The sequence below is a fragment of the Falco naumanni genome, assembly GCF_017639655.2.
Source record: "Falco naumanni isolate bFalNau1 chromosome 23 unlocalized genomic scaffold, bFalNau1.pat SUPER_23_unloc_1, whole genome shotgun sequence".
Lineage (NCBI taxonomy): Eukaryota > Metazoa > Chordata > Aves > Falconiformes > Falconidae > Falco > Falco naumanni.
Genome location: NW_024427351.1, coordinates 103,183 through 126,167, shown reverse-complemented (window position 1 = coordinate 126,167; position 22,985 = coordinate 103,183). Strand labels below are relative to the sequence as shown.

At 50.8% G+C, this 22,985-nt stretch overlaps 1 protein-coding gene across 1 annotated transcript; it reads right to left on the bottom strand.

Annotated features, from left to right (window-relative positions):
* Positions 1-816: 816 nt before the first annotated feature.
* On the bottom strand, positions 817-1,824 carry LOC121081954 (olfactory receptor 14A16-like). The gene has a single exon (XM_040581292.1). The coding sequence runs from the start codon at positions 1,756-1,758 to the stop codon at positions 817-819; it is 942 nt and encodes a 313-aa protein (XP_040437226.1). The 5' UTR covers positions 1,759-1,824.
* Positions 1,825-22,985: the final 21,161 nt, after the last annotated feature.

Below are 22,985 nucleotides of genomic sequence, written 5' to 3'. Positions count from 1 at the left end.
GAGGTGTCCCCACCTCAGCTGGCCTCACGCACTGCTGGCGTGGTTGAACCCCAGCCTCACGCACACAGGGGGGCTCAGAGGCACGAGCCCGTCCCTGGCACGTGCGGAGGCAGAGCACTGCAGCGGGCACAGTGACTGCCTGGCCTCCTGCTGCCCCTGCCAGAGGCTGGCAGCACCTCAGCCCGGGGGTGTCGCGCCCTGCTCGGCACCTCTCGGAGATGGCCCTCGTCATGAGCAATGGGCACAGGGACCTCGGTTCAAGGAAGCACGTTGCAGTGCTGCATTCAGGTGGTTTCCACAAATCCAGAACATTTGATGGAGGCCAGCACCGTCACAGAGTGCCCGTTGCCTGCCCCTGCCTGCGCTCACAGGACTGCCATGCAGCACGGCGGTGACCAAGCTGCCAGAGCACTCAGGCCTTACACCAAGGCAGGGGGTCAGAAGGGGAGTGTGTAGGTAGAAGGAGGACAGTATTGGAGAGCCAAGGGCTGCTGTTCCCTGGTACTGCTGCCATGCTAGGAACCAAAACCCGTCCGTCTCTGCACCTTTTCCCCTCCGTCTCGGCACACAGGAACTGTCACTGCAGCTCCAGAAAGGCCTTGGAAGAAAGAATCCCAGGAAAAATAAAGTTACTCGATGGTACTTTGACTTTGTTAGACAAAGAAATAGAAGGGCACCTTCAGAAAAGAAAACCACAGAAGCAATTAGAATGGGGATGACAACTTTATCAGAAATGAAATACCACAAGAAACTACAAAAAATTCAGAAGACAGTCTGGGTCTGCGAAGAATTGCATTATTAACACTATTCATAATTTTAATGCTTCAAAAAACATCCAGCTATCAGTTTGCACATTACACCCTTGAGCTCCTCATTCCTCATGCTGTAGATGAGGGGGTTCACTGCTGGAGGCACCACCGAGTACAGAACTGCCACCACCAGGTCCAGGGATGGGGACGAGATGGAGGGGGGCTTCAGGTAGGCAAACATGGCAGTGCTGAGAAAGAGGGAGACCACAGCCAGGTGAGGGAGGCACGTGGAAAAGGCTTTGTGCCGTCCCTGCTCAGAGGGGATCCTCAGCACAGCCCTGAAGATCTGCACGTAGGACAGAACAATGAAAACGAAACAGCCAAAGGCTACACAAGCACTGCACAGAAGCAGCCCAAGTTCCTTGAGGTTGGACTTGGAGCAGGAGAGCTTGAGGATCTGTGGGATTTCACAGAAGAACTGTCCCAGGGCATTGCCTTGGCAGAGCGGCAGTGACAGTGTATTGGCCGTGTGCAGCGCAGCATTGAGAAACCCACTGGCCCAGGCAGCTGCTGCCATGTGGACACAAGCTCTGCTGCCCAGCAGGGTCCCGTAGTGCAGGGGCTGGCAGATGGCCACGTAGCGGTCGTAGGCCATGACAGTGAGGAGAGAACACTCCACTGAAAGGAAAAAGACAAACGAGAAGAGCTGTGCAGCACATCCTGAGTAGGAGATGTCCCTGGTGTCCCAGAGGGAGTTGGCCATGGCTTTGGGGAGAGTGGTGGAGATGGAGCCCAGGTCGAGGAGGGAGAGGTTGAGGAGGAAGAAGTACATGGGGGTGTGCAGGTGGTGGTCGCACACTACGGCGGTGATGATGAGGCCATTGGCCATGAGGGCAGCCAGGTAGATGCCCAGGGAGAGCCAGAAGTGCAAGAGCTGCAGCTCCCGTGTGTCTGCAAATGGCAGGAGGAGGAACTGGGTGATGGAGCTGCTGTTGGACATCTGCTGCATCTGGGCATGGGGACCTTCTCCAGGAGGAAATGTAGTGACAAGTCAGAAAAGTCTTCTGTAAAGCCAAGTGAAAGGCGTTTCTCCTAGATGCGCCCCCGGTGCCCCATGTCCCCCCCTCTCCCGTTCCTGGGAGAGCTCCCTTCCGAGCCGTGGCTGGAGCTGTGCTGAGTGCTGGCCGAGTGTGCTGTGAGGAGCAGGGGCTGTGCCCGCTGGCTGCCCAGCAGTGAGCCCTGCTCTGCAGCAGGGGCTTCATGGGAACCCTGGGGGCAGGGGCCAGTCCTGGCTTTCACTGGCTCAGCCCAAACTGCTCCCAGTGCAGAAGGGCCTGTCAGCATCGGCTCTGCCCATGCTGAGCAATGGCCACGGCCAGAGTCAGGTCAGGAGGGCTTTGTGCTGTGCTCAGGGAGAGCCGAGTGAGTGCTGAGAGGCAAGGGGACTGTCTGTGGCTTTGGGAGAATGAGGGAATCTGCTCTGTCCCTCCAGGTCCTTCCCAGTTGCTCGATGAGAAGTTTACTAATGGTCTGGACGCTTGGTCTAAAGGCTGTGCTGGGTGGGAGAGGAGAGCAGAGGTGCATTGCTCAGGGGAGGCACCTGCACGGCAGACCATGGCCAGGAGGTGCCCCCATCTCCCCTGCATCAGGGTTCCCCTCAGCATCTCCCCCCTCCCTGCCCAGGGCTCTGCTGCCTGCAGCTGTCCCTGCCAGCAGCTCTTTCTCTGGCCCCAGGGCTCTTCCCTGCCAGCGCTCACAGAGCCCAGCTCAGCCCCTGTGTGCCAGCTCTGCCCTGCAGCCGCTCTCTCTCTGCAGGCAGGAACAAACAGCTCCCCCAAAGCCTGAGGGAAAAGGAGAGCTGATGCTGGTTTCATCTGCAGCGTGCTGGGGAGGGAAGGCACTTGCTCAGCTTCCTCATCAACCTCCCTGTGATGCTTTCAGCATCTCAGCCCCTGCTCTGACCTGCACAGCTGAGTTTCCATTGCCACCAAGCGGAGCCACGGAAAAGTGGCAGCAGAGATTCAGACAAGCAGAGAGCCAAGCAGTGAACCCCTGCCATGAACGTGCTCATGGAAAGTCCCCTTGGAAATGACCTGGAGCTGTGAGCAACCCTGTCACATGCAGCACTCACTCAGAAGAATGGGGACCGTTTCCTAATGGGGGTCGGTCCTTTCTCCCCCACCTTCCCCCCGCAGCCACACGGGAGCTCCCCGGCGGGCTGAGAGCTGCCCCTGGCAGGTGGCAGAGCCCCTGCCCCAGCACACAGCCCCCGCGGCCGCAGGGACCCTGCTGGCAAGGACAGCCCTGGGCACCCCTGCCTGCACAGCCACCTTCACAGCCCTGCAGCCGGCCCTGGCACAAGGCAGCCCACATGCCCTGGCCCTCCCACGCTGCAGCAGGGAAGCCCTGCTCTGCAGCACACTGGCCTCCTCCACAGCAAAAGGCTCCCACACGGTCCCACAGGCTGGGGGTGCCCCAGCTGCTGCAGACCCGGCTAGCAACTGCAGAGGCATTGCCCTGCAGCCACACACTTACCGGCTCAAGGGCTCTGCACATTTCTCCAGCAGGGAGCTCTCAGCATCATCCCAGCCCAGACTGCCTTGAAGCTCTCCCTGCCTCGCTCCTCTGCCCTGGGTGCCTGCAGGCAGTGCCTCAGCCCTGCTGCACTTTGCAGAGGAGCTGCTGGTGGGCAGAGCTGTCTCTCTGCAGAGCTGCCCGCTTGCCATGAGCTCCCTCCATGGCAGGAGCCCGGCCCAGCTCGGCAGCAGGGAGCAGCCCAAGGCAGCCCTTGCTCTGCCCCTCTGGGCTCCCTCCAGCTGTCCCTGGGGCTGCAAGGGAACCTGCTGGGCAGCAGGATGAGGCAATCCCTCATGGGCCTTGCCTCACCTGGGGGGACACACTTATTTCCAGCAGTTGCAATTCTCTTACTAGAAAAAATTTTGTGCATGAGTATCAACTTTTGTTAACCCATTACTAGAGAGGACACCAGGAAGACTGCAGCAAAGGATCGAAGTTCTCCTAAAGGAGCGTGTGTGTATGTGTGTGTCTGGTGGTTCTGCAGGCAGTGCGGGGAGGATGTCTCCAGTGCTTCAGTAAGCCCTGCAGAGCCCATTTCAGCACTTCATTGCACAGTCCGAGGGCTAAAGACTCAGCTCTCCCTTGCCCAGGCCATGTCTCTGCTCTGAAGCAAAGCCTTTGCACCCACGGGCTCGGGGACACTTGGTACCCGGCTGCCTTATGGCCAGGCACAGCTGGGCTGGTGCCACAGCTGGGGGGCTTCAGCCCAGATGTGCAGCAGTGCCCTCAGCCAGGGGCCCACGCAGCGGCAGCTGGAGCCCGTCCTGTTGCAGACACAGCTGTGACACTGAGGGAACCAAGTGCCAGGGCAGGTGGCAGAGCTCAGCACAGCTGCTCGGCAAGGACAGCAGCCTCCAACAGGTCCAACATTGAAAATGGAGTTTATACTTCTGAGGCAATTCCAGGGAACCCTAAGGAGCGTTCCCTCCTTCTGCACAGGCCACAGCCTGCCAGTGTGTGACCTGGCACCTGCACTCTGCTGCTCTCCTGCCTCACTGCCCCTGGGAGATGAGACTCCAGCATTTCTTTGCTCCTAGAGCCAAGGTGGACACAAATGATGCAGGGTTTCAGATCCAGGTGAGCATCACAGCTGTTGGCATATCTGTCAACTGTGCTAGAATTCTGATGCAAAGAACCTGCAGACACCTAAAGGAGCATTGTCACTGCACTGCCCTGTGACTGTCAGTGGGTGGCTACTTGACCACTGGCAGGATCCCACCAAGCTGCTCCCACCTTCTTCACTCACCTTGATGTCTATAGGGTTGTTCTCTCACATAATTCTCACCCCTCTCCCTTTGTGTTTTGTCCTTTCTGCCTTAGGTTTATCACAGAGGTGCCACTAGAATTGGTCATTGGATCAGATTTGGGCAGGGGCTGGTCCATTTTGGAGTCAAATGAAAGTGGCTGTTATGGCCATGGAGTCAGCTCTTGATCTCTTCTCACCTTTGCCAGCCCTACAAACACCTCCAAACCGCTCCCAAACCCTGGCCATGTAAACCCACAGGATCTCTAAATTCCCCAATAAGATGTGAGGTTATTGATCCCAAGGCTTCCTCACGCTGCTTAAATAAGACTTTTCCCCTTCCCCTCCCTGATTTAGGTTATTTCAGAGCAGTTACCCTGAACCACACCTGTGTCACCAGGGGCAAGCTCAGACACATAACAACAAAAATAATAATGGGTACCAAGTGTCCAAGGTCACACGCAAGCAAAATGTTTTGCTGCAGCGCATGCTGGGGTGGTGGGCAGAGGTCACTGTGACGGTGAAATGAGATGTCCCTAAGGAGAGCAATCCACGCTGTCCTTGGGACCAGAGACATGCAGGGCTGGACTGTGCAGTGCTGCAGGAGAAGGCATTGCTGCCAGCGATGCCTCTGCAGCCCCAGAGGACATGTGGTTCAGGTGAACCTTATACCCAGAAAGGACAAGGTGCTTTTGATTGTGTCCTTGACAATGGACATCCCGTGATGCAGGAACACTTTGAAAATCACTGATCTGTTTCTCTATTGCCTCACCACAGCGATGACTTTCAATAGTGCTGGCTAACTGGGGAGGCCCAAGAAGGCTGAATGTTAGTCAAGTGGTGCCCACCTACAAGAAGGGTAGGAGGGAGGATTGGGATAACTACAGGCCTGTCAACCTGATCTTAGTGCCAGGGAAGGTTGTGGAGCTGATCATCCTGAGCACCATCACACAGGAGGTGCAGGAAAACCAGGAGGTCAGGACCAGCCTGCATGGGTTTATGAAAGGCAGGTCTTGCCTGATGAAGCTGATCTTCTTCTGGGACAAGGTGACCTGCCTAGTGGATGAGGGAAAGGCTGTGGATGCTGTCTACCTGGACGTTACAAAAGCCTTTTGGCTCCATCTCCCACTGCATTCTCCTGGAGAAACTGGCTGCTCATGGCTTCGGTGGGTGTTCTCCACGCTGGGTTAGAGCTGGCTGGACAGCCAAGCCCCAAGAGGGGGAGTAAATGGAGTGACATCCAGGTGACGGCCCATAAGGAGTGGTGTTCCCCAGGGCTCAGTGTTGGGGCCAGTCCTGCTTCAGAACTTTATCAACGATCCAGACAAGGAGATTGAGTGCACCCTCAGTGAGTTTGCATACAACATCAAGTGGGGTGGCAGTGCTGATGCCCTTGAGGGCAGGAAGGCTCTGCAGAGGGGTCTGCACAGGTTGGACCATTCGAGTGAGTCCAACTGTATGAAGTTCAACCAGGAGAAGTGCCAGTTCTGCACTTGGGTCACAACAGCCCCCCACAACGCTACAGGCTTGGGGCAGAGTGGCTGGAACGCTACCTGCTGGGAAAGTACCCTGAGGGTGCAGGTTGACAGATGGTTGAGCATGAGCCATCAGTGTGCCGGGGTGGCCAAGAAGGCCAATAGCATCCTGTCTGGTATCAGAAAGAGCGTGGCCAGCAGGACCAGGGCAGTGATGGAGCCCCTGTACTCGGCACTGCTGAAGTCAAACCTCGACCAACGTGTTTCTGTTTTGGGCTCCTCACTTCAAGAGAAACGTTGAGGTCCAGGAGCGTGTCCAGAGAAGGGCAACAAAGCCGGTGAAGGGTCTGGATCCCTGCTTGGATGAAGAGTGGCTGAGGGGACTTGAGTTGTTTAGTGTGGATAGTAGGAGGCTCAGGGGAGACCTTACTGCTCTCTAGCAGTACCTGAAAGGAGGTTGTAGATGGGGTGGGTAGGACTGTTCTCCCAGATAACAAGTGACAGGACAAGAGGCAACAGCCTCAAGTTACACCAGGAGAGGTTCAGATTGGATATGAGGAAAAACATCTTCACTGCAAGGGTGGTCAAGCATTGGAACCAGGGAGCTGGTGGAATCATCAGCCCTGGAGGTGTTTCAAAAAGAGGTAGATGCAATTCTTCATGGCATGATTTAGTGATGGAATTGGCCGTCCTGAGTTTACATTTGGATTTGATGATCTTTAAGGTCTTTTCCAAGCTAAATGATTCTCTGTTTCTGTGCTTCTATGATATCGCAAGCCTACCTAGACAAGTTGCTGAGAATGTTGATTTAGCTGACGCTGCCTCAGCTGGAGGGGTGGACTCGATGACCTCCAAAGGTCAGTCCAACCTGAAAAAAACACCATAGAGCTATAAAGGCATATATAAAATGTGTCAACACAAATAGAGGGGCTCAGCTGAAGATGAGCTTGTGGGAAATGGCTTGCGGGAAAGATATTTGACAAATCTGATGAAACAAGCATGCTTTTCTGTGGTCAGGACCTGGGCCAGAATGAGGGTGATGGAGGGGTGTGGTATTGGGAGGGAAAATCAGTCTCAGGAACTCCTCATGCAGGATGACGTGCCTGGCTGTGAGGGGCCTGTGAGGTCAGTTCTGCCTCTGGAGGTGACAGGCCAGCATCAGGAACGTGGCTGGGACAGTCCCTCTGCCAAGGGACCCCATAGGCCCCATCCAGGAGAAGGGCTGGGATAGGGGTTGTCACGCCCATTGCACCTGGGGACATGATGGGACAGCAGCAGGCACATGGCTTGGTCATGTCCCAGGGAGAAGCTGAAAGGCCAGCAGCAGTTACGTGGTTTGGGAGACCATGTGAGTATTCCTTCTCTCTGGTGAGAGAGCAGAGCATAAGAAAAGGCTTCCTGGCTGCATTCCCTGCGGGAAGGGTATTTTCTGAGATGGTAAACCTTTCCTGGGCAGTGGAAAACAGCAGGAGAGAGGAAAAAATGTCACAAAGTTTCAACTTGGAAAGCAGAGACTGGACCTCAGCAGGAAGATCTGTCACTTCAGGGGTCCTGCTGCGGTGCCAGAGCTCAGCCAGAGGGAGCCTGGATCAGCCCATGGTTTGTGTTTCAAGGAACAGCCGGTGAGAGTGGAGGTACCTCAGCGAAGGTATGGCAATGTTGGGGTGAGAGCAAGGCAGGGCAGCGAGATGGTGCCTACAGCCTGCACGGAAACAGGGGCAGGGCTCCAACCATGTAGGACAGCTTGAAATAGAGATGGTAGGCGGCGCTGGCAAGGCTGGAAGGCACCACCAGAACCCCGGTCTGTGTCCCCTTGGCTATGGCAGCTGTCTCTACCAGAGAAGGCTATGAGAAGACATGATGTCCTCACGGCACGGGGGCATCGTTGCCTCCTTGCAGCCCCATGGGGAAGCTGGAAGTTGCTGTGCCATTGCTGTCCTTCACTGGGCATTGGATGCCCACCTTCCATGGTCCCCAGGAAGAGCCCTGAGCCCTGTGTGAGGGACAGCACCGACCTTCCCACAGGCTGCAGGTCACGGCTTGGCCTTTCTGCTTCATCAAGCAAGCCAAGGCTTTGCTCAGCAGCAGAGCTGCCTGCACAGCGCCTTTGCCTTCCTGCTCTCACAGCCTCCAAGGATGGGCTCTAACAAGGCCATGGGGAGGCTTTCTCAGCCATGGCCCTCAGCAGGGCCCATTAACGCTTCCAGGGGCTGTGGGCTTTGCTCCTGACTTGGTGTTCTTGAGAGGTTTCTTCAGTCTCCTCTGAACACCTGCAGTTCACAGCACCACAGACATCCTGGGCTCATTACGAGGCAGAACGCCCTTACGAGCCGTATCTCTTCCATCAGGGACACCTGGTCTTCAAGTTTGGCTCCTACACTTAATGAGATAAGTTTCAGCCGTATAGTGAAAGAGAAAGGCAGGTAATGAGCACTTTGGAGAAATGATAGAAGGCTTTTCCAATTGCTCTTGATGCACAGTGTCTCCTGAGGAGATGCGGACAGGTAGGAAAATCAGTCCGTGGAGCTAAACACTGTGTAGACAGCCTTGCTCCTCAGCTCTCCAGCCCCACTGTTTTTTTCCTCAGCCCCATGAGACTTACATCACTTGACATCGGCCTTCTTCAACCAACTCTGCAGCTGAATATAACAAGTTCTTGGCAGTAATTATTGCCTGCTTTCCTTAGAGAACGGGGTTTAAACAGGAATAAAAGAGGGATTACATATCGGGGGGGGGGGGAGTGTTATAGAAATTAATAAATAAAAAATACATTTCTCAGCTCTATAATTGTTAGTTCAATCAGATCCCCATGAGGTCTATTGCCACAACTGAAGAGTTGCCCATAGGGAATATTAGAGACACTACTGAAAGACAGTCCAGCTTTTCCTCTCTGAACCTTAAAGCAGAAGCTACATCGGTAGAATGGATTGGAGTGATCATAGAGGAAGAGGAGAAAGGCATCCGGGGATGAACTTCTTAACCCATAGCTGTAAATCAGGAAACCAGGACGTCAGCATATTCCAAATGTCTTGAATTCCAGAGAAGGTGTGAACTTCCTGGGACTCATGACAAATATTAGGATGTTTCCAAATCTTTTTTTGTATCTGTAGAAGTTCTCCCACTTTGATCTACGTATATGCAACAACTGATATTAACAACAGCACAGACTCTGCCTTCAGACGCCAGCTTCATATCTAATGCCATTCCATTTTGCACAGCTATAGGGGCTATTGCTCACAGTTCTTCCTGCAAAGCCTTCATGGCACCTGCAGGGTCCTTGGCCATCTCTTCCATTGCTGCGCATCTCTTTATCACTGCCTTCTCCAGTTCAGGAACCGCTAACCAAGGAGTAACCAAGGCCACAAGAAGGCTGATGATCTGGGCTGTCATTATGACACCCATTACATCTGAGAAGCCCATAGGCCAGTAGGAGGCACGTGGCCATGAAGGTGAGTTTGAGGTCCCTGGAGTGTCCAGTTTCCTTGGGGGACTGGCCATCAGCAGCCCAGCTGGTTATGGCTGCAGTAAGAAAGGCACTTGGACTCTGAGACAAAGTGTCATTTCAAATGGCCTTGGTTAGAGCAAACTCTCTACACACAGAGACAATCGTGTCAGCTGTATGCCGTCCCTTCCGAGGCCGGGAACACGGAGTTTCCAGCGTTGGGAGAGTGGTGCAGCAAGTGGTGCAGATCCTGCCTGCAGAAGGCTTATCCCACACTGCTCCTGTCAGCTCTTGAAGTGTTTTCTGCCAGGGAAACCCATTCTAGTCATCACTTCTCGTGTTCTAAGAGGAGGTGTTCACTTGGGAATTGGTAACTGCAGTCCCAGGTAAAGGTAAGGGCGTGCGCTTGGCCATTCACCAGCATCTTCCTGCAGATTCCTTCTTCCAATATGGCTTGTTCTGCAACCCAGGGACACACTCAGCTCAGCACAGCCTGAAGGCCAAGAGGTACGTGGAGCACAGCACAGGCCTGCTCAGGTTTCCTGTGACACTCATCACTAACTCCTCCATGTACAATGGTCTTCTGCTCAGTATCTCCAAACCTCCTGATGAAAATTAGAAGGAGGACAATGTCTCCTTTATACCGCTAGAGAAAGGGACCTGTACTTGAAGGCCTTGGTTGAAGGGAAAGTGGAAGATGATCCCTGACCAACATGGTGCAAATGCTCTGCAGGACTGTTTTTGAACAAAAAGTTGGCAGGAGTGGTGAAAATTCTAGACGACAACTTTGGGTCAAGTGTGGGTGAAGGTGGTAGGGTACAAAGCAAGAGAGGTCAGCAAGACAAGTTGTAGCAGGGCTGAGTAGAGAGGAAAGATAACCACCAACAACCCTTGGGCAGAGCTCTTCCTAATGCAGCCCAGGATGCCATGGGCCTTATTTGAAAGGTGCAAAGCCAGGAGAGGAGAAGGTTTTTGGAACACCTAATAACAGCTTTCCCATGTGGTCTTGGGTCATATCAGCAAGAAAAGGCAAACAGGTTTATGCCTCTTGTGCATGATAGGAGGGTGAGGGCCAATGGGCATCAGCTGAAGCAAGGGAAGACAATCTTTCTCCCTATGAAGACAGTCAAGCACTGGAGCAGATGTCCCAGAGATTTGTGCCTTGTCCATCCTTTGAGCTTTTCAAGACCCTTTTGAAGGAAAGCCTGAGCTACTTGCTCTGACCCTGTCGCTGATCCTGCTTTGAGCAGCACATTGGCCTGGACATCTCCTGAGGTCCCTTCCAGCATGAATGATTCTGCATCTCCATCCACCATGGATCTTACCTTCATGATGGGATGAAGGTTCCCGGTGACTGTTGAAGTTAAACAGAAAGTTGGTCAGATGACATGTGACTTTCTCTTCCCACTCCAAGCTTTGTAGCTCAGATGCAGGGCTGCTTGGCAGGTACCCCCGAACAGCCCTGATTGATTCCTGTTCTTCACCCTTTCCTTCTTTGGTACTTCTTTCCCCATGCACAATTGATTCTCATTGACTACCCTTGTATCCTCCCATGCAAGCAGCCTGCCTCTCCTTTCCCTTTCCTCCCTGGCCATTGTCTGTGTTCCTTTGGGGATTCTGAGCTCTTCACCATGGGAGTGCCTACCATGGTCAGCAATACCATTGAAGCTCTGCCTCCCTTCATTATCTGTGGCGTCCTGCAGTTCCTTATGCTGTTACCTTGCCAGAGGCACCACGCGGCAGGGTGAGCCATGTCCATGCACATACCAAAGCTGGTCCAAGTAGCAACTTCCAAAACACTGCGATTGTGAAATTGGGACCTCAGAGGTTTTCCAAGTAGACATGGTCAGCCCTTTAGCGGGGGCAGAATAACCGCACCTATGAGGGCACCTGAGCGGCTGAGGTACAAACCCAAGGAGGAGAAGGGCCTGAGTATTATGGGGGATGCTTAGGAGCTACTCGTGCATGCTCAGCACATCTAAGGCCATCTGCATGTGGGGCTGAATTAGGGGGTGCGTGGCCACTCAGACAAGGGATTGATCATCCCCCTTAACTCAGCATCATCACCCCTGACACAGCACTGTTGTGGCCACATCGGGATTACCTGTGTCTGGGCTTTGAGTTTTCTCATTCTGGAGGAGTGGGGAAAAACTGGAGAGGCTGTGGAGGATAACCTGCCTGGATGGAGCTTGGAGCCTGTGGAGAGAGACTGAAGGTCCTGGGTTTCTTGAGACTGGCAAAGTGGAGCCTCAAGGCACTACTGTAGTAGTGTGCACCTGCTTAGAAAGGGAGTGTGAGAGATAAAGGAGTGATTCCTGATATCGGCAGGAAGAGAACAACTCCACACTGTGCAACTTGGAAGGATATGATTGGATGTGAGGAAAAAAACTGTCCCTCTGAGGGTTGCCCTCTGATCCCAGTGTTCACCCAGAGGGAGCCTGGATCAGCCCATGGCTTTGACCTTCAAGGAAGAATCAGGGATGAGTGCAGAGTCATCAGTGAAGGCAGACAAGCAAGGGTGTGAGGGCTGGGTGGGAAAGAAAGAAATGTGCCAACCACCAGAGTGGAAAGAGGTGCCACATGGACAGTGTAGGGCAACTTGCAGTGGGGATGGCCCAGGGCTGCAGCAAGGCCGAATGGCCCCACAGGGGGCTGAGGCCTCTGTCCCCCTGGCAATGGCAGTTGCCCGTGTCATCAAGGTCTGTGACAGGAAACTTGATTTGGAGGGTCTGTTCTGCCTGTAATAAGTAACTAAGGGTAATTTGCTGATCAAATGGGCTTTTAACAAAAGGAATGATCTTGCTGCAAGAGACTTGAGAACCTTCTGTCTGGCGAGAAATGAGTTAACTGTTTACCATGAGGTTGAGAGATGTACCTTCACAAGGCCAATGTTAAACCATAATCTCATGTTACTATGACAACCTTTGTCTTCGTCTAGACCTTAGTGTAAAAATAGATTAGTTTTGTAATATACAGCTTCTTGCTACGGGACTGAGAGCATAACTGTTTGCTTAAACCGGCTTTGAAGTTGAGAATAAAAGGGCTGTGTTACTTGTCAGAATTTGCGAGCCTGGATGGAGCTGCACCTCCTCGGCCGCCCAGCACGCTGTTTTTGCTTTCCTGCTTTAATAAATACTTAGTGAATTTATTTCGGACTCTAGTTATTTCAAATTCAACTATAACAAATTTGGTGCCGTGACTCGGATCCAGACAGCCGACTCGGACTTCAACTCTGGGAGGGTGCCCCATCTTCGGATGGTCCTGGAGGAGATTCTGACTTATCTCACCTGGATTTTCCGAACAGAGAGAGGAAAGCAAGAAGAAAGATGTAGGAGTTACTGCAGTTCCCTGTAATTTTTGTGCACAAAGAGCCAGACGAATACTCAGGAGTGAGTGGGTATGTTGCGGTTCCGTTCGGTCGGGGATTGGGTACCCGGAGTGTGAGTGACTGAGACGTCCACCAGACTTAGTAGTCCACCGGCCGACGTGAGTGTGGACCTCCTTGTAGTGTGGTTCCCATTGTCCACGAGGGCGTGGGCCACGAACGGAGGGAAGCGAGTGAATTTTGTGTGAAAGAAGGCACTCTCGGAAGATGGGCCAGAAAAAGAGTAAGGCTTCTGGTTCCATGCAGGAGGTACGGGGTGGGGGTGGGCTCCCCGATATACCCCCAGATAGCCTGTTAAGCCTAATGATTCAATATTGGGACGCCTCCCCTTCTCGAAAGGGGAAGTCCAGGGGAAAAAATGATCCATTCTTGTATGGAAGTATGGGGAGGAAAACAAATAAGAAAGGATTTATATTGGCCTATTTTTGGATCCCTTGAGGATTGGATATGTCAACAACTGAATATATGTGTTAACAATAAACAGCCATTTAATAAGGAGGAGAGTGAATATGCCTTTTTATGGATCCTGGGTACAGCCCAGACCGCTAATTTGTTCCCATTAAAAGAAAAGAAAAAGGATAGGAAGAAAAGGCAGGAGGAAGACGAACTTCCAGTATCTCCCCCACCCTATATTCCTCCTCCTCCGTCACCACAGGGTCCTGATCCTCCTCCAACAGCAGCCCCCCAATCTGAGGAAGAGGCCTCTCCTAATCGAATAATGACTAGAAGTCAAACTAGAGAAAGGAGGGAGGAAAATCTATTAAATCCATTAAGGGAGACTGCTATGGGGGGACCACAACCTGCAGTCAGATTTGTATCTGTACCCCTCAACTCTGCGGATGTGAGAGAATTTAAGAAAGAAATGGGACGCTTGTTAGAAGACCCATTAGGGGTAGCAGAACATTTTGATCAATTCCTCGGCCCTAATATTTATACTTGGGATGAGATGGAAGCTATTTTAAAGATCTTGTTTACAAATGAAGAACGAGGGATGATCAGAAGGGCAGGCATGAGACATTGGGATCAGAGACACCAACATGGCCCAGCCGGAGATTTAAAATGGCCCTTACAGCGGCCCATTTGGGACAATCAAGATCCTGCACATAGAAATAATATGGTCGATCTCCGGTATATGACAATTCAGGGAATTAGGGACTCTGTACCCAGAGGACAAAATATTAATAAAGCCTTCAGTGAACAACAGAAAAAAGATGAAACCCCCACCGAATGGCTAGAAAGGTTGAGAAAGAGTTTCCAGCTATATTCTGGACTAGACCCTGATAGTCACGTGGGTCAAGCCCTGCTGAAAACTCAAGTTTGTGGCTAAATCTTGGATCGATATAAGGAAAAAGTTAGAGAGTCAGAAGAGACAGGCTAGAATCTTGGTGGCAGCTGTAAGAGAAGGACAAAATCTGGACAGGAGAGGAGAAAGGTCCCAGAAGAGCCCAGGAAATCCTAAAAGAGAGGGATTTGGCTCACAAGATGTCGAGTGTTTCTATTGCCGCCAGAGGGGGCATTTGCAAAGGAATTGTCGAAAAAGGAGCATGGATGAAAAAAGCCTTTAAAGAAGATTAGGGGGGGTCAGGGGCTCTATTTGCTGGGGACCCCTAAGGTTACCGAGCCCTTGATAAAATTAAAATTGAGTCCTCAGCATGAAGTGTAACAGAATATATTTTAGAACTCACAAAAAGGAGACAGGAATTAAAAAATAAGGGTTTGGTAGTACAAAGACCTCCTTTGGATATTTCCATACACCGAACTCAACCTGGAGACCAGGTATTGATAAAAACTTGGAAAGAAACTTCTCTAACATCCCGTCAGGAAGGACCTTTTGTTGTTTTACTTATCACAGATACAGCTGTACGAACAGCGGAAAAAGGATGGACTCACGCCAGCAGAATTAAGGGACCTATCTTCCCAGAGATATCAATGGTTCCAAATACCACCTGGAATTACCCTACGAAAGGTATATTTTGCACCCTGGAGTGAAGAACAAATACCTGACCAAACAGGGGGAGCTGGACTATACAAACTGACAGGAACTCCTCAGGTTTTTCCCTTTTGCTGTGAGACAGACAGATACACCCAAATCACCCGGTATAGGAGACATCCGTGGAATACCCTGTTTAAAACACCCTACTTCTGGACACTTATGCTGGGTTGTTTGCCAGTGTTTAAATTGTGATAAAAAGTGGTCTTGTGTTTCAATTAAGAGACAATTTGTAAATTATTTTGTGGATGGGAACTGTCAATACCTGAACTTTGGGAAGTATATGAAATAGACTGGTATAGAGTTTTAGGACAGTGTACTATAAGATCCTGGAAACAGGCACAACAACCAGACAGGTGGAAATATATTTGAGAGATAACTAACTCTTTAGACCTTGGAAATTATTGACAGAATAACAGCAAAATTCCCCTCAAGACTACCTGCTGCTGCCGAGAAGATATTGATATCCCATTGCTCTCTGCAAAAGAGTAGACGAGGAAAGGCAGAGAGGTGCTAACAGTGGGGAAATGAAGGCTGTTATCCTGATAATAATATTAATTACCACGACTTTAGAAAATGAACATCAACCCTTCAATTGGACCTTAGGTTCGATGGGAAGGTTCTGTTATATTGAAAACTAATGTTACGGCCGGTGCTCCAAGTTTCTTAGTATATCTCTGTGATTCAGTGCCCACACAACCATGTCTTAACCAGAGGGCTCATTACTTTTGTCCAAACTCAAACACAGGAAAAAGGTATTGTAATTTTCCAAATAATTTTGTTATTGACTCTGACTTTTGGGCCCTGTCTCATCAATAAATTTGTAACTTTTGTTAAAAGCAGGTTAGAAAAAATGCAGCTAATGGTAATGAAACAATCAGAAATGGAAATGAAAATTATACCAAATGAAAGTCCTGAATTAGATGCGGCTTGTGACGTATTGTCTAGATTTAATCAGCAAATCACTTATAAATAAAAGAAGAGGGCAATTGTAATAAGTAACTAAGGGTAATTTGCTGATCAAATGGGCTTTTAACAAAAGGAATGATCTTGCTGCAACAGATTTGAGAACCTTCTGTCTGGCGAGAAATGAGTTAACTGTTTACCATGAGGTTGAGAGATGTACCTTCACAAGGCCAATGTTAAACCATAATCTCATGTTACTATGACAACCTTTGTCTTCGTCTAGACCTTAGTGTAAAAATAAATTAGTTTTGTAATATACAGCTTCTTGCTACGGGACTGAGAGCATAACTGTTTGCTTAAACCGGCTTTGAAGTTGAGAATAAAAGGGCTGTGTTACTTGTCAGAATTTGCAAGCCTGGATGGAGCTGTGCCTCCTCAGCCGCCCAGCACGCTGTTTTTGCTTTCCTGCTTTAATAAATACTTAGTGAATTTATTTCGGACTCTAGTTATTTCAAATTCAACTATAACAGGCCCCAGCATCATCCATGCTGTAGGTGTGTGGGTCTCTAGGCACAACCATAGACAAAGTCTAACCTGTCCATGGACCTTGTTGAATCAAAATTTTCAGGCTTACATCCCAGTTTGATTCTTGATGGGGTAACCAATGAAAGGACTTCATGGCCCTCCAAGTCCTAGGGCCTTTCTGCTTCCTTTCTTCTCATCCCTTCATCAGTTGATGGGAAGAGGGGAAGGAAGAGCAGGTCAGGCATCTGGGTGTCACAGACTGAAAGGGGGGAGCTAAACTGTTACCTTCAGCTCTTTCCCAGAGGCCTTAAATCTTCCATAGAACTGGAAAGCACTGACATTCTTCCACCACCCACTTTTAGCAAAGAAGTTCATACTATCCAAGCAGAGCATTTGTTTGCATTCTGTTTATAGCTTCAAGCACCCCATGATGTGGAGGCTGGTCATTGCGTTATCTCCTGCCAAGAACATTCTTATTTCCGCATCTGACGATTGCCTATCACATTCCTGCCAGGCACCACAGCTCCAAGACTGGCTTCATCCTCCTGACCACCTCCCCAGTGAAACTGGAAGGTCACTAGGAGGCTCCCAAGGCCTTCCCTTGTGCAGGCTGAACAAGGGCCTTGCCCTCAGTTTCCCCTCCCAGGAAAGTGTTCCAGCCCCTGAGCATCTCAGTGACTCTTCACTGAACTCACTCCCAGTCATACACATCTTCCTGGCTGTCATGGGTTCTGTCTCGAGCCACTGAGACACTTCTTGCCTCAGTCCCTCACCAGTCAAGGCCCAAAAATGAACACAGCAGTCTACACATGGTGTAATGGGCGATGAGCATGGGGACACAGTCACTTCCCGCCCTCTCTTGGCAAGGCACCTCTTCATACGCTCCAGGGCACTGCTGGCTGCCTCTGCTACCAGGTCACGGGCTGGGATTGTGTTTTGCCTTCTGTCCCCCAGCACCACCAGGGCCTTTTCTGCACAGACACTGCCCAGCCAGGCATGTCCCAGGCCCTGCAGCTGCAGGGTGTTAGTCCATGCGAGGGAGGGGCAGGCTCTGCCCTTGGTCCGTCCTGCATCTGTGCAGCCCCTGACAGGGCGGTCACCCCACCTGCCAGGGTTCCCCTCCATGGCATCCCTAGGGCACAGGGATGGTCCTCTCAGTTTGGTGCCACCGACAGACACTGTGAGACTTGCCTCCACTGGATTATCTTTACAGCTCTTAAAGTGTAATCAGGAGAGTCCCCTGTGCTGCCCACAATGCCCCAGTATGTCCCAGTGGCCTCCAGGTGGGGTGTGAGCCCTTCCCCACTGCTCTCTCAGCCTGACCATCCCGCTGGTGTTTTACCCATCTCTTTCTGTACGCACCCAGAGTGTCATGGCCTCGCTTGGGCAGAAGAACACTGATGAAGACCATGGCCAGAGTTTTGCTAAAGCCGAGGGAAATGACATCCACTGTGGAGCTCCTCACGCACAACTGCAGGCTGTCAGGTTGGCGAGGCAGGATTTACCCTTGGGAAATCCACCTGGACAGTTACCCGCTCAGGTGCCAGGAATGTCACCCAAGGGGACTCTAAGTGGTGGCACGCCCCTCACCATGGGGGTTTGTGCAGCCTGTGGTTCCCCGAGCTGCACGTATGGACTCCTTCCAAGACAGTTGCAACACTTCCTTGTCCTTTCTCACAAGTGACCCCTGACAATTCAAAGAGCTTTCAAATGTGATACTTCAAAGAAATAGTGATTTTTTACCAGAACTTCACCATTATTATTACAGTTATACCACATCCTTAATTTCTCTCATCTTCAACATATTTGCACCTGACCAGGAGACATATATGACTTCTGAAGTCTTTTCAGCAGACTGTCTCAGCAAAGGTCTTTCAGTTATTCACCAGTTTTCTCCACCCCTTATTCTTTGGTATTTTAGGTACCTCTCACCTGTGCTGCTGTATTTAGCTTCAGGAAGGAAAAGCTTGCATGTCTCCCCACAGCCGATCTGTCTCCATAACCAACTCTTTCCTTGTGTTTAGATCTGTATTTCCATATCTACCAGCCTAAAAGATTTCTTATAAGAGTGTCCCTTGCAGAAAGGCAACCGCATAAGAGAGAGCTCGAATTTGGCATATGCTTGTGGAAGGTGTTTTCTTATTTATGACACTTGATCATTCTTCATGTTGCTTGCAGATATGAAAAATTCTTCTGCGCCTGTGTGCAGCCAGAGCTCTAAGGCAAACAGGTGGGAGATGGTGCAAAGGAGCTGTAGCAACCATCAGCAGAATTGAGGGGAGAAGTTTGATGCAAGGAGAAGGGATGTAAGTCCCAGGGAACAATGAGAAAAAGGGTGGGCTTGGGGACATTCAGAGAAAAGTTGTCCATCCTGTGTCAGACCTCAAGGGACGGTGTTTCCTACCACTCCAGACCTCCTGAGGAGACACTCTGCATCATTATTACTTGGAGACTGCTGCTAGAACCTCCCCTCTAACCTAAAGGTAGCAAAATGTAACCTATGAAATATAAATTAATTATTTTCAGTTGCAATTTGAACTCCTCTCTCTTATCTCCCTGAATAGAACAGATCCAATTAGCTACACAGGTCTCCAAGACTGGAAGGAAATGACAAAAAGATAAATACCTCTTTAGGGCACTGGGAGTTCCTGCCATGAACCTGAGCTACTGAGAGCAGATTGAACCAGCAACTGAAGGAATGCGAGTCAGAAGCAACACTGAAAATACCTTCAGACATTAATGGGTCCTGCTGAGGGCCTTTACTGACAAAGTGTCCCCATGGACTCGTTCGAGTAGCTAATTAGAGGCCAGAACTGCAGGTAGGCAAAGGTACTGTGTCGGTGGCTGTAATGCTGCAAAACACATTTGGATGTTTTTTATGAAGAGGAAAGACCAAGCCCTGACCCCCAAGACCTTGGAGGGCAGAACAGAAGACCCTCCAAATCAAGTTCCATGTCACAGGCCTAGATGACATGGGCAACTGCCATTGCCAGGGGGAAAGAGGCCTCAGCCCCCTGTGGGGCCATGCAGCCTTGCTGCAGCCCTGGGCCATCCCCACTGCAAGTTGCCCTACACTGTCCATGTGGCACCTCTTTCCACTCTGGTGGTTGGCACATTTCTTTCTTTCCCACCCAGCCCTCACACCCTTGCTTGTCTGCCTTCACTGATGACTCTGCACTCATCCCTGATTCTTCCTTGAAGGTCAAAGCCATGGGCTGATCCAGGCTCCCTCTGGGTGAACACTGGGATCAGAGGGCAACCCTCAGAGGGACAGTTTTTTTCCTCACATCCAATCATATCCTTCCAAGTTGCACATTGTGGAGTTGTTCTCTTCCTGCCGATATCAGGAATCACTCCTTTATCTCTCACACTCCCTTTCTAAGCAGGTGCACACTACTACAGTAGTGCCTTGAGGCTCCACTTTGCCGGTCTCAAGAAACCCAGGACCTTCAGTCTCTCTCCACAGGCTCCAAGCTCCATCCAGGCAGGTATCCTCCACAGCCTCTCCAGTTTTTCCCCACTCCTCCAGAATGAGAAAACTCAAAGCCCAGACACAGGTAATCCCGATGTGGCCACAACAGTGCTGTGTCAGGGGTGATGATGCTGAGTTAAGGGGGATGATCAATCCCTTGTCTGAGTGGCCACGCACCCCCTAATTCAGCCCCACATGCAGATGGCCTTAGATGTGCTGAGCATGCACGAGTAGCTCCTAAGCATCCCCCATAATACTCAGGTCCTTCTCCTCCTTGGGTTTGTACCTCAGCCACTCAGGTGCCCTCATAGGTGTGGTTATTCTGCCCCCGCTAAAGGGCTGACCATGTCTACTTGGAAAACCTCTGAGGTCCCAATTTCACAATCGCAGTGTTTTGGAAGTTGCTACTTGGACCAGCTTTGGTATGTGCATGGACATGGCTCACCCTGCCGCGTGGTGCCTCTGGCAAGGTAACAGCATAAGGAACTGCAGGACGCCACAGATAATGAAGGGAGGCAGAGCTTCAATGGTATTGCTGACCATGGTAGGCACTCCCATGGTGAAGAGCTCAGAATCCCCAAAGGAACACAGACAATGGCCAGGGAGGAAAGGGAAAGGAGAGGCAGGCTGCTTGCATGGGAGGATACAAGGGTGGTCAATGAGAATCAATTGTGCATGGGGAAAGAAGTACCAAAGAAGGAAAGGGTGAAGAACAGGAATCAATCAGGGCTGTTCGGGGGTACCTGCCAAGCAGCCCTGCATCTGAGCTACAAAGCTTGGAGTGGGAAGAGAAAGTCACATGTCATCTGACCAACTTTCTGTTTAACTTCAACAGTCACCGGGAACCTTCATCCCATCATGAAGGTAAGATCCATGGTGGATGGAGATGCAGAATCATTCATGCTGGAAGGGACCTCAGGAGATGTCCAGGCCAATGTGCTGCTCAAAGCAGGATCAGCGACAGGGTCAGAGCAAGTAGCTCAGGCTTTCCTTCAAGTGGGTCTTGAAAAGCTCAAAGGATGGACAAGGCACAAATCTCTGGGACATCTGCTCCAGTGCTTGACTGTCTTCATAGGGAGAAAGATTGTCTTCCCTTGCTTCAGCTGATGCCCATTGGCCCTCACCCTCCTATCATGCACAAGAGGCATAAACCTGTTTGCCTTTTCTTGCTGATATGACCCAAGACCACATGGGAAAGCTGTTATTAGGTGTTCCAAAAACCTTCTCTTCTCCTGGCTTTGCACCTTTCAAATAAGGCCCATGGCATCCTGGGCTGCATTAGGAAGAGCTCTGCCCAAGGGTTGTTGGTGGTTATCTTTCCTCTCTACTCAGCCCTGCTACAACTTGTCTTGCTGACCTCTCTTGCTTTGTACCCTACCACCTTCACCCACACTTGACCCAAAGTTGTCGTCTAGAATTTTCACCACTCCTGCCAACTTTTTGTTCAAAAACAGTCCTGCAGAGCATTTGCACCATGTTGGTCAGGGATCATCTTCCACTTTCCCTTCAACCAAGGCCTTCAAGTACAGGTCCCTTTCTCTAGCGGTAAAAAGGAGACATTGTCCTCCTTCTAATTTTCATCAGGAGGTTTGGAGATACTGAGCAGAAGACCATTGTACATGGAGGAGTTAGTGATGAGTGTCACAGGAAACCTGAGCAGGCCTGTGCTGTGCTCCACGTACCTCTTGGCCTTCAGGCTGAGCTGTGCTGAGTGTGTCCCTGGGTTGCAGAACAAGCCATATTGGAAGAAGGAATCTGCAGGAAGATGCTGGTGAATGGCCAAGCGCACGCCCTTACCTTTACCTGGGACTGCAGTTACCAATTCCCAAGTGAACATCTCCTCTTAGAACACGAGAAGTGATGACTAGAATGGGTTTCCCTGGCAGAAAACACTTCAAGAGCTGACAGGAGCAGTGTGGGATAAGCCTTCTGCAGGCAGGATCTGCACCACTTGCTGCACCACTCTCCCAACGCTGGAAACTCCGTGTTCCCGGCCTCGGAAGGGACGGCATACAGCTGACACGATTGTCTCTGTGTGTAGAGAGTTTGCTCTAACCAAGGCCATTTGAAATGACACTTTGTCTCAGAGTCCAAGTGCCTTTCTTACTGCAGCCATAACCGGCTGGGCTGCTGATGGCCAGTCCCCCAAGGAAACTGGACACTCCAGGGACCTCAAACTCACCTTCATGGCCACGTGCCTCCTACTGGCCTATGAGCTTCTCAGATGTAATGGGTGTCATAATGACAGCCCAGATCATCAGCCTTCTTGTGGCCTTGGTTACTCCTTGGTTAGCGGTTCCTGAACTGAGAAGGCAGTGACAAAGAGATGCACAGCAATGGAAGAGATGGCCAAGGACCCTGCAGGTGCCATGAAGGACCTTGATCAAAAGATCAGTGTCAATAATCAGTCCCAGTTGTCCTGTGCCGTGCTTGGCCTTGTTGTGAGGGTCGCTGTCAGTGAAGGCAGGGGGCAGAGGTGTGTTAATCGCCATCGCTGGTGTCTTGAGAAGGTTACGTGTCCGTGAATTTCTACCTCTGGTTTAGCACCGTTAGAAATTATCCACACTTGGCAAAGAGTCCCAGAATTTGCCAGAAGATGTAAGGAATTCAAGACATTTCCCCTCCGCGGACATCCTGTTTCCTGACTGACACTCTTTCTTTCGAAGTCTCTCCAGTTTCTTTCTGCTCTTCCTCTCTCACTGAACCCATTCTAAAGCTTCTGCTTAAAGGTCTCAAATATTTAAAAGTTTCTTTCTTTCAGTATTGTCTCGAATATGTCCCTCGGGCAAGGTTTCCGTTGTGGCAAGACGACTCAGCCAAGCTTGAACACAGCCCTCTTCCACGAGCTGTCTTTTTTATCGACCAGTTTCGTCCTTATTCTTCTAACAACGCCACCATCCACCATTTGAGGAGACTATCCCTCTCCCGGTTCTGCTACAAGACCAATATGATTCCAATACTTCTCTTTCTGGGGACAAAGCCTGATTCCTGGAGACGGATTTCAAGCTGTCCACTCCAGTATTTCGCTCGGCTCTGCTTCCCTTCAGATCCAAAGTCACTCGGGGTCACTTTGCGGCGAATGAAGAGACGGGACGCAGCTTGATGCAAGCAACTGTCAATTTATTGTACAGAAGCACCAGTTTATATACACTTTCAGAAGCTGCGCGTTTTAAACAGATTGGTTCTTGAAGCTAAGCCTTGCAGACTAGGCAATCCCCGAT

Coding starts and splice junctions, on each gene's coding strand:
- LOC121081954 (XM_040581292.1), bottom strand. CDS start 1,758: ATGCAGCAGATGTCCAACAGCAGCTCCATCACCCAGTTCCTCCTCCTG.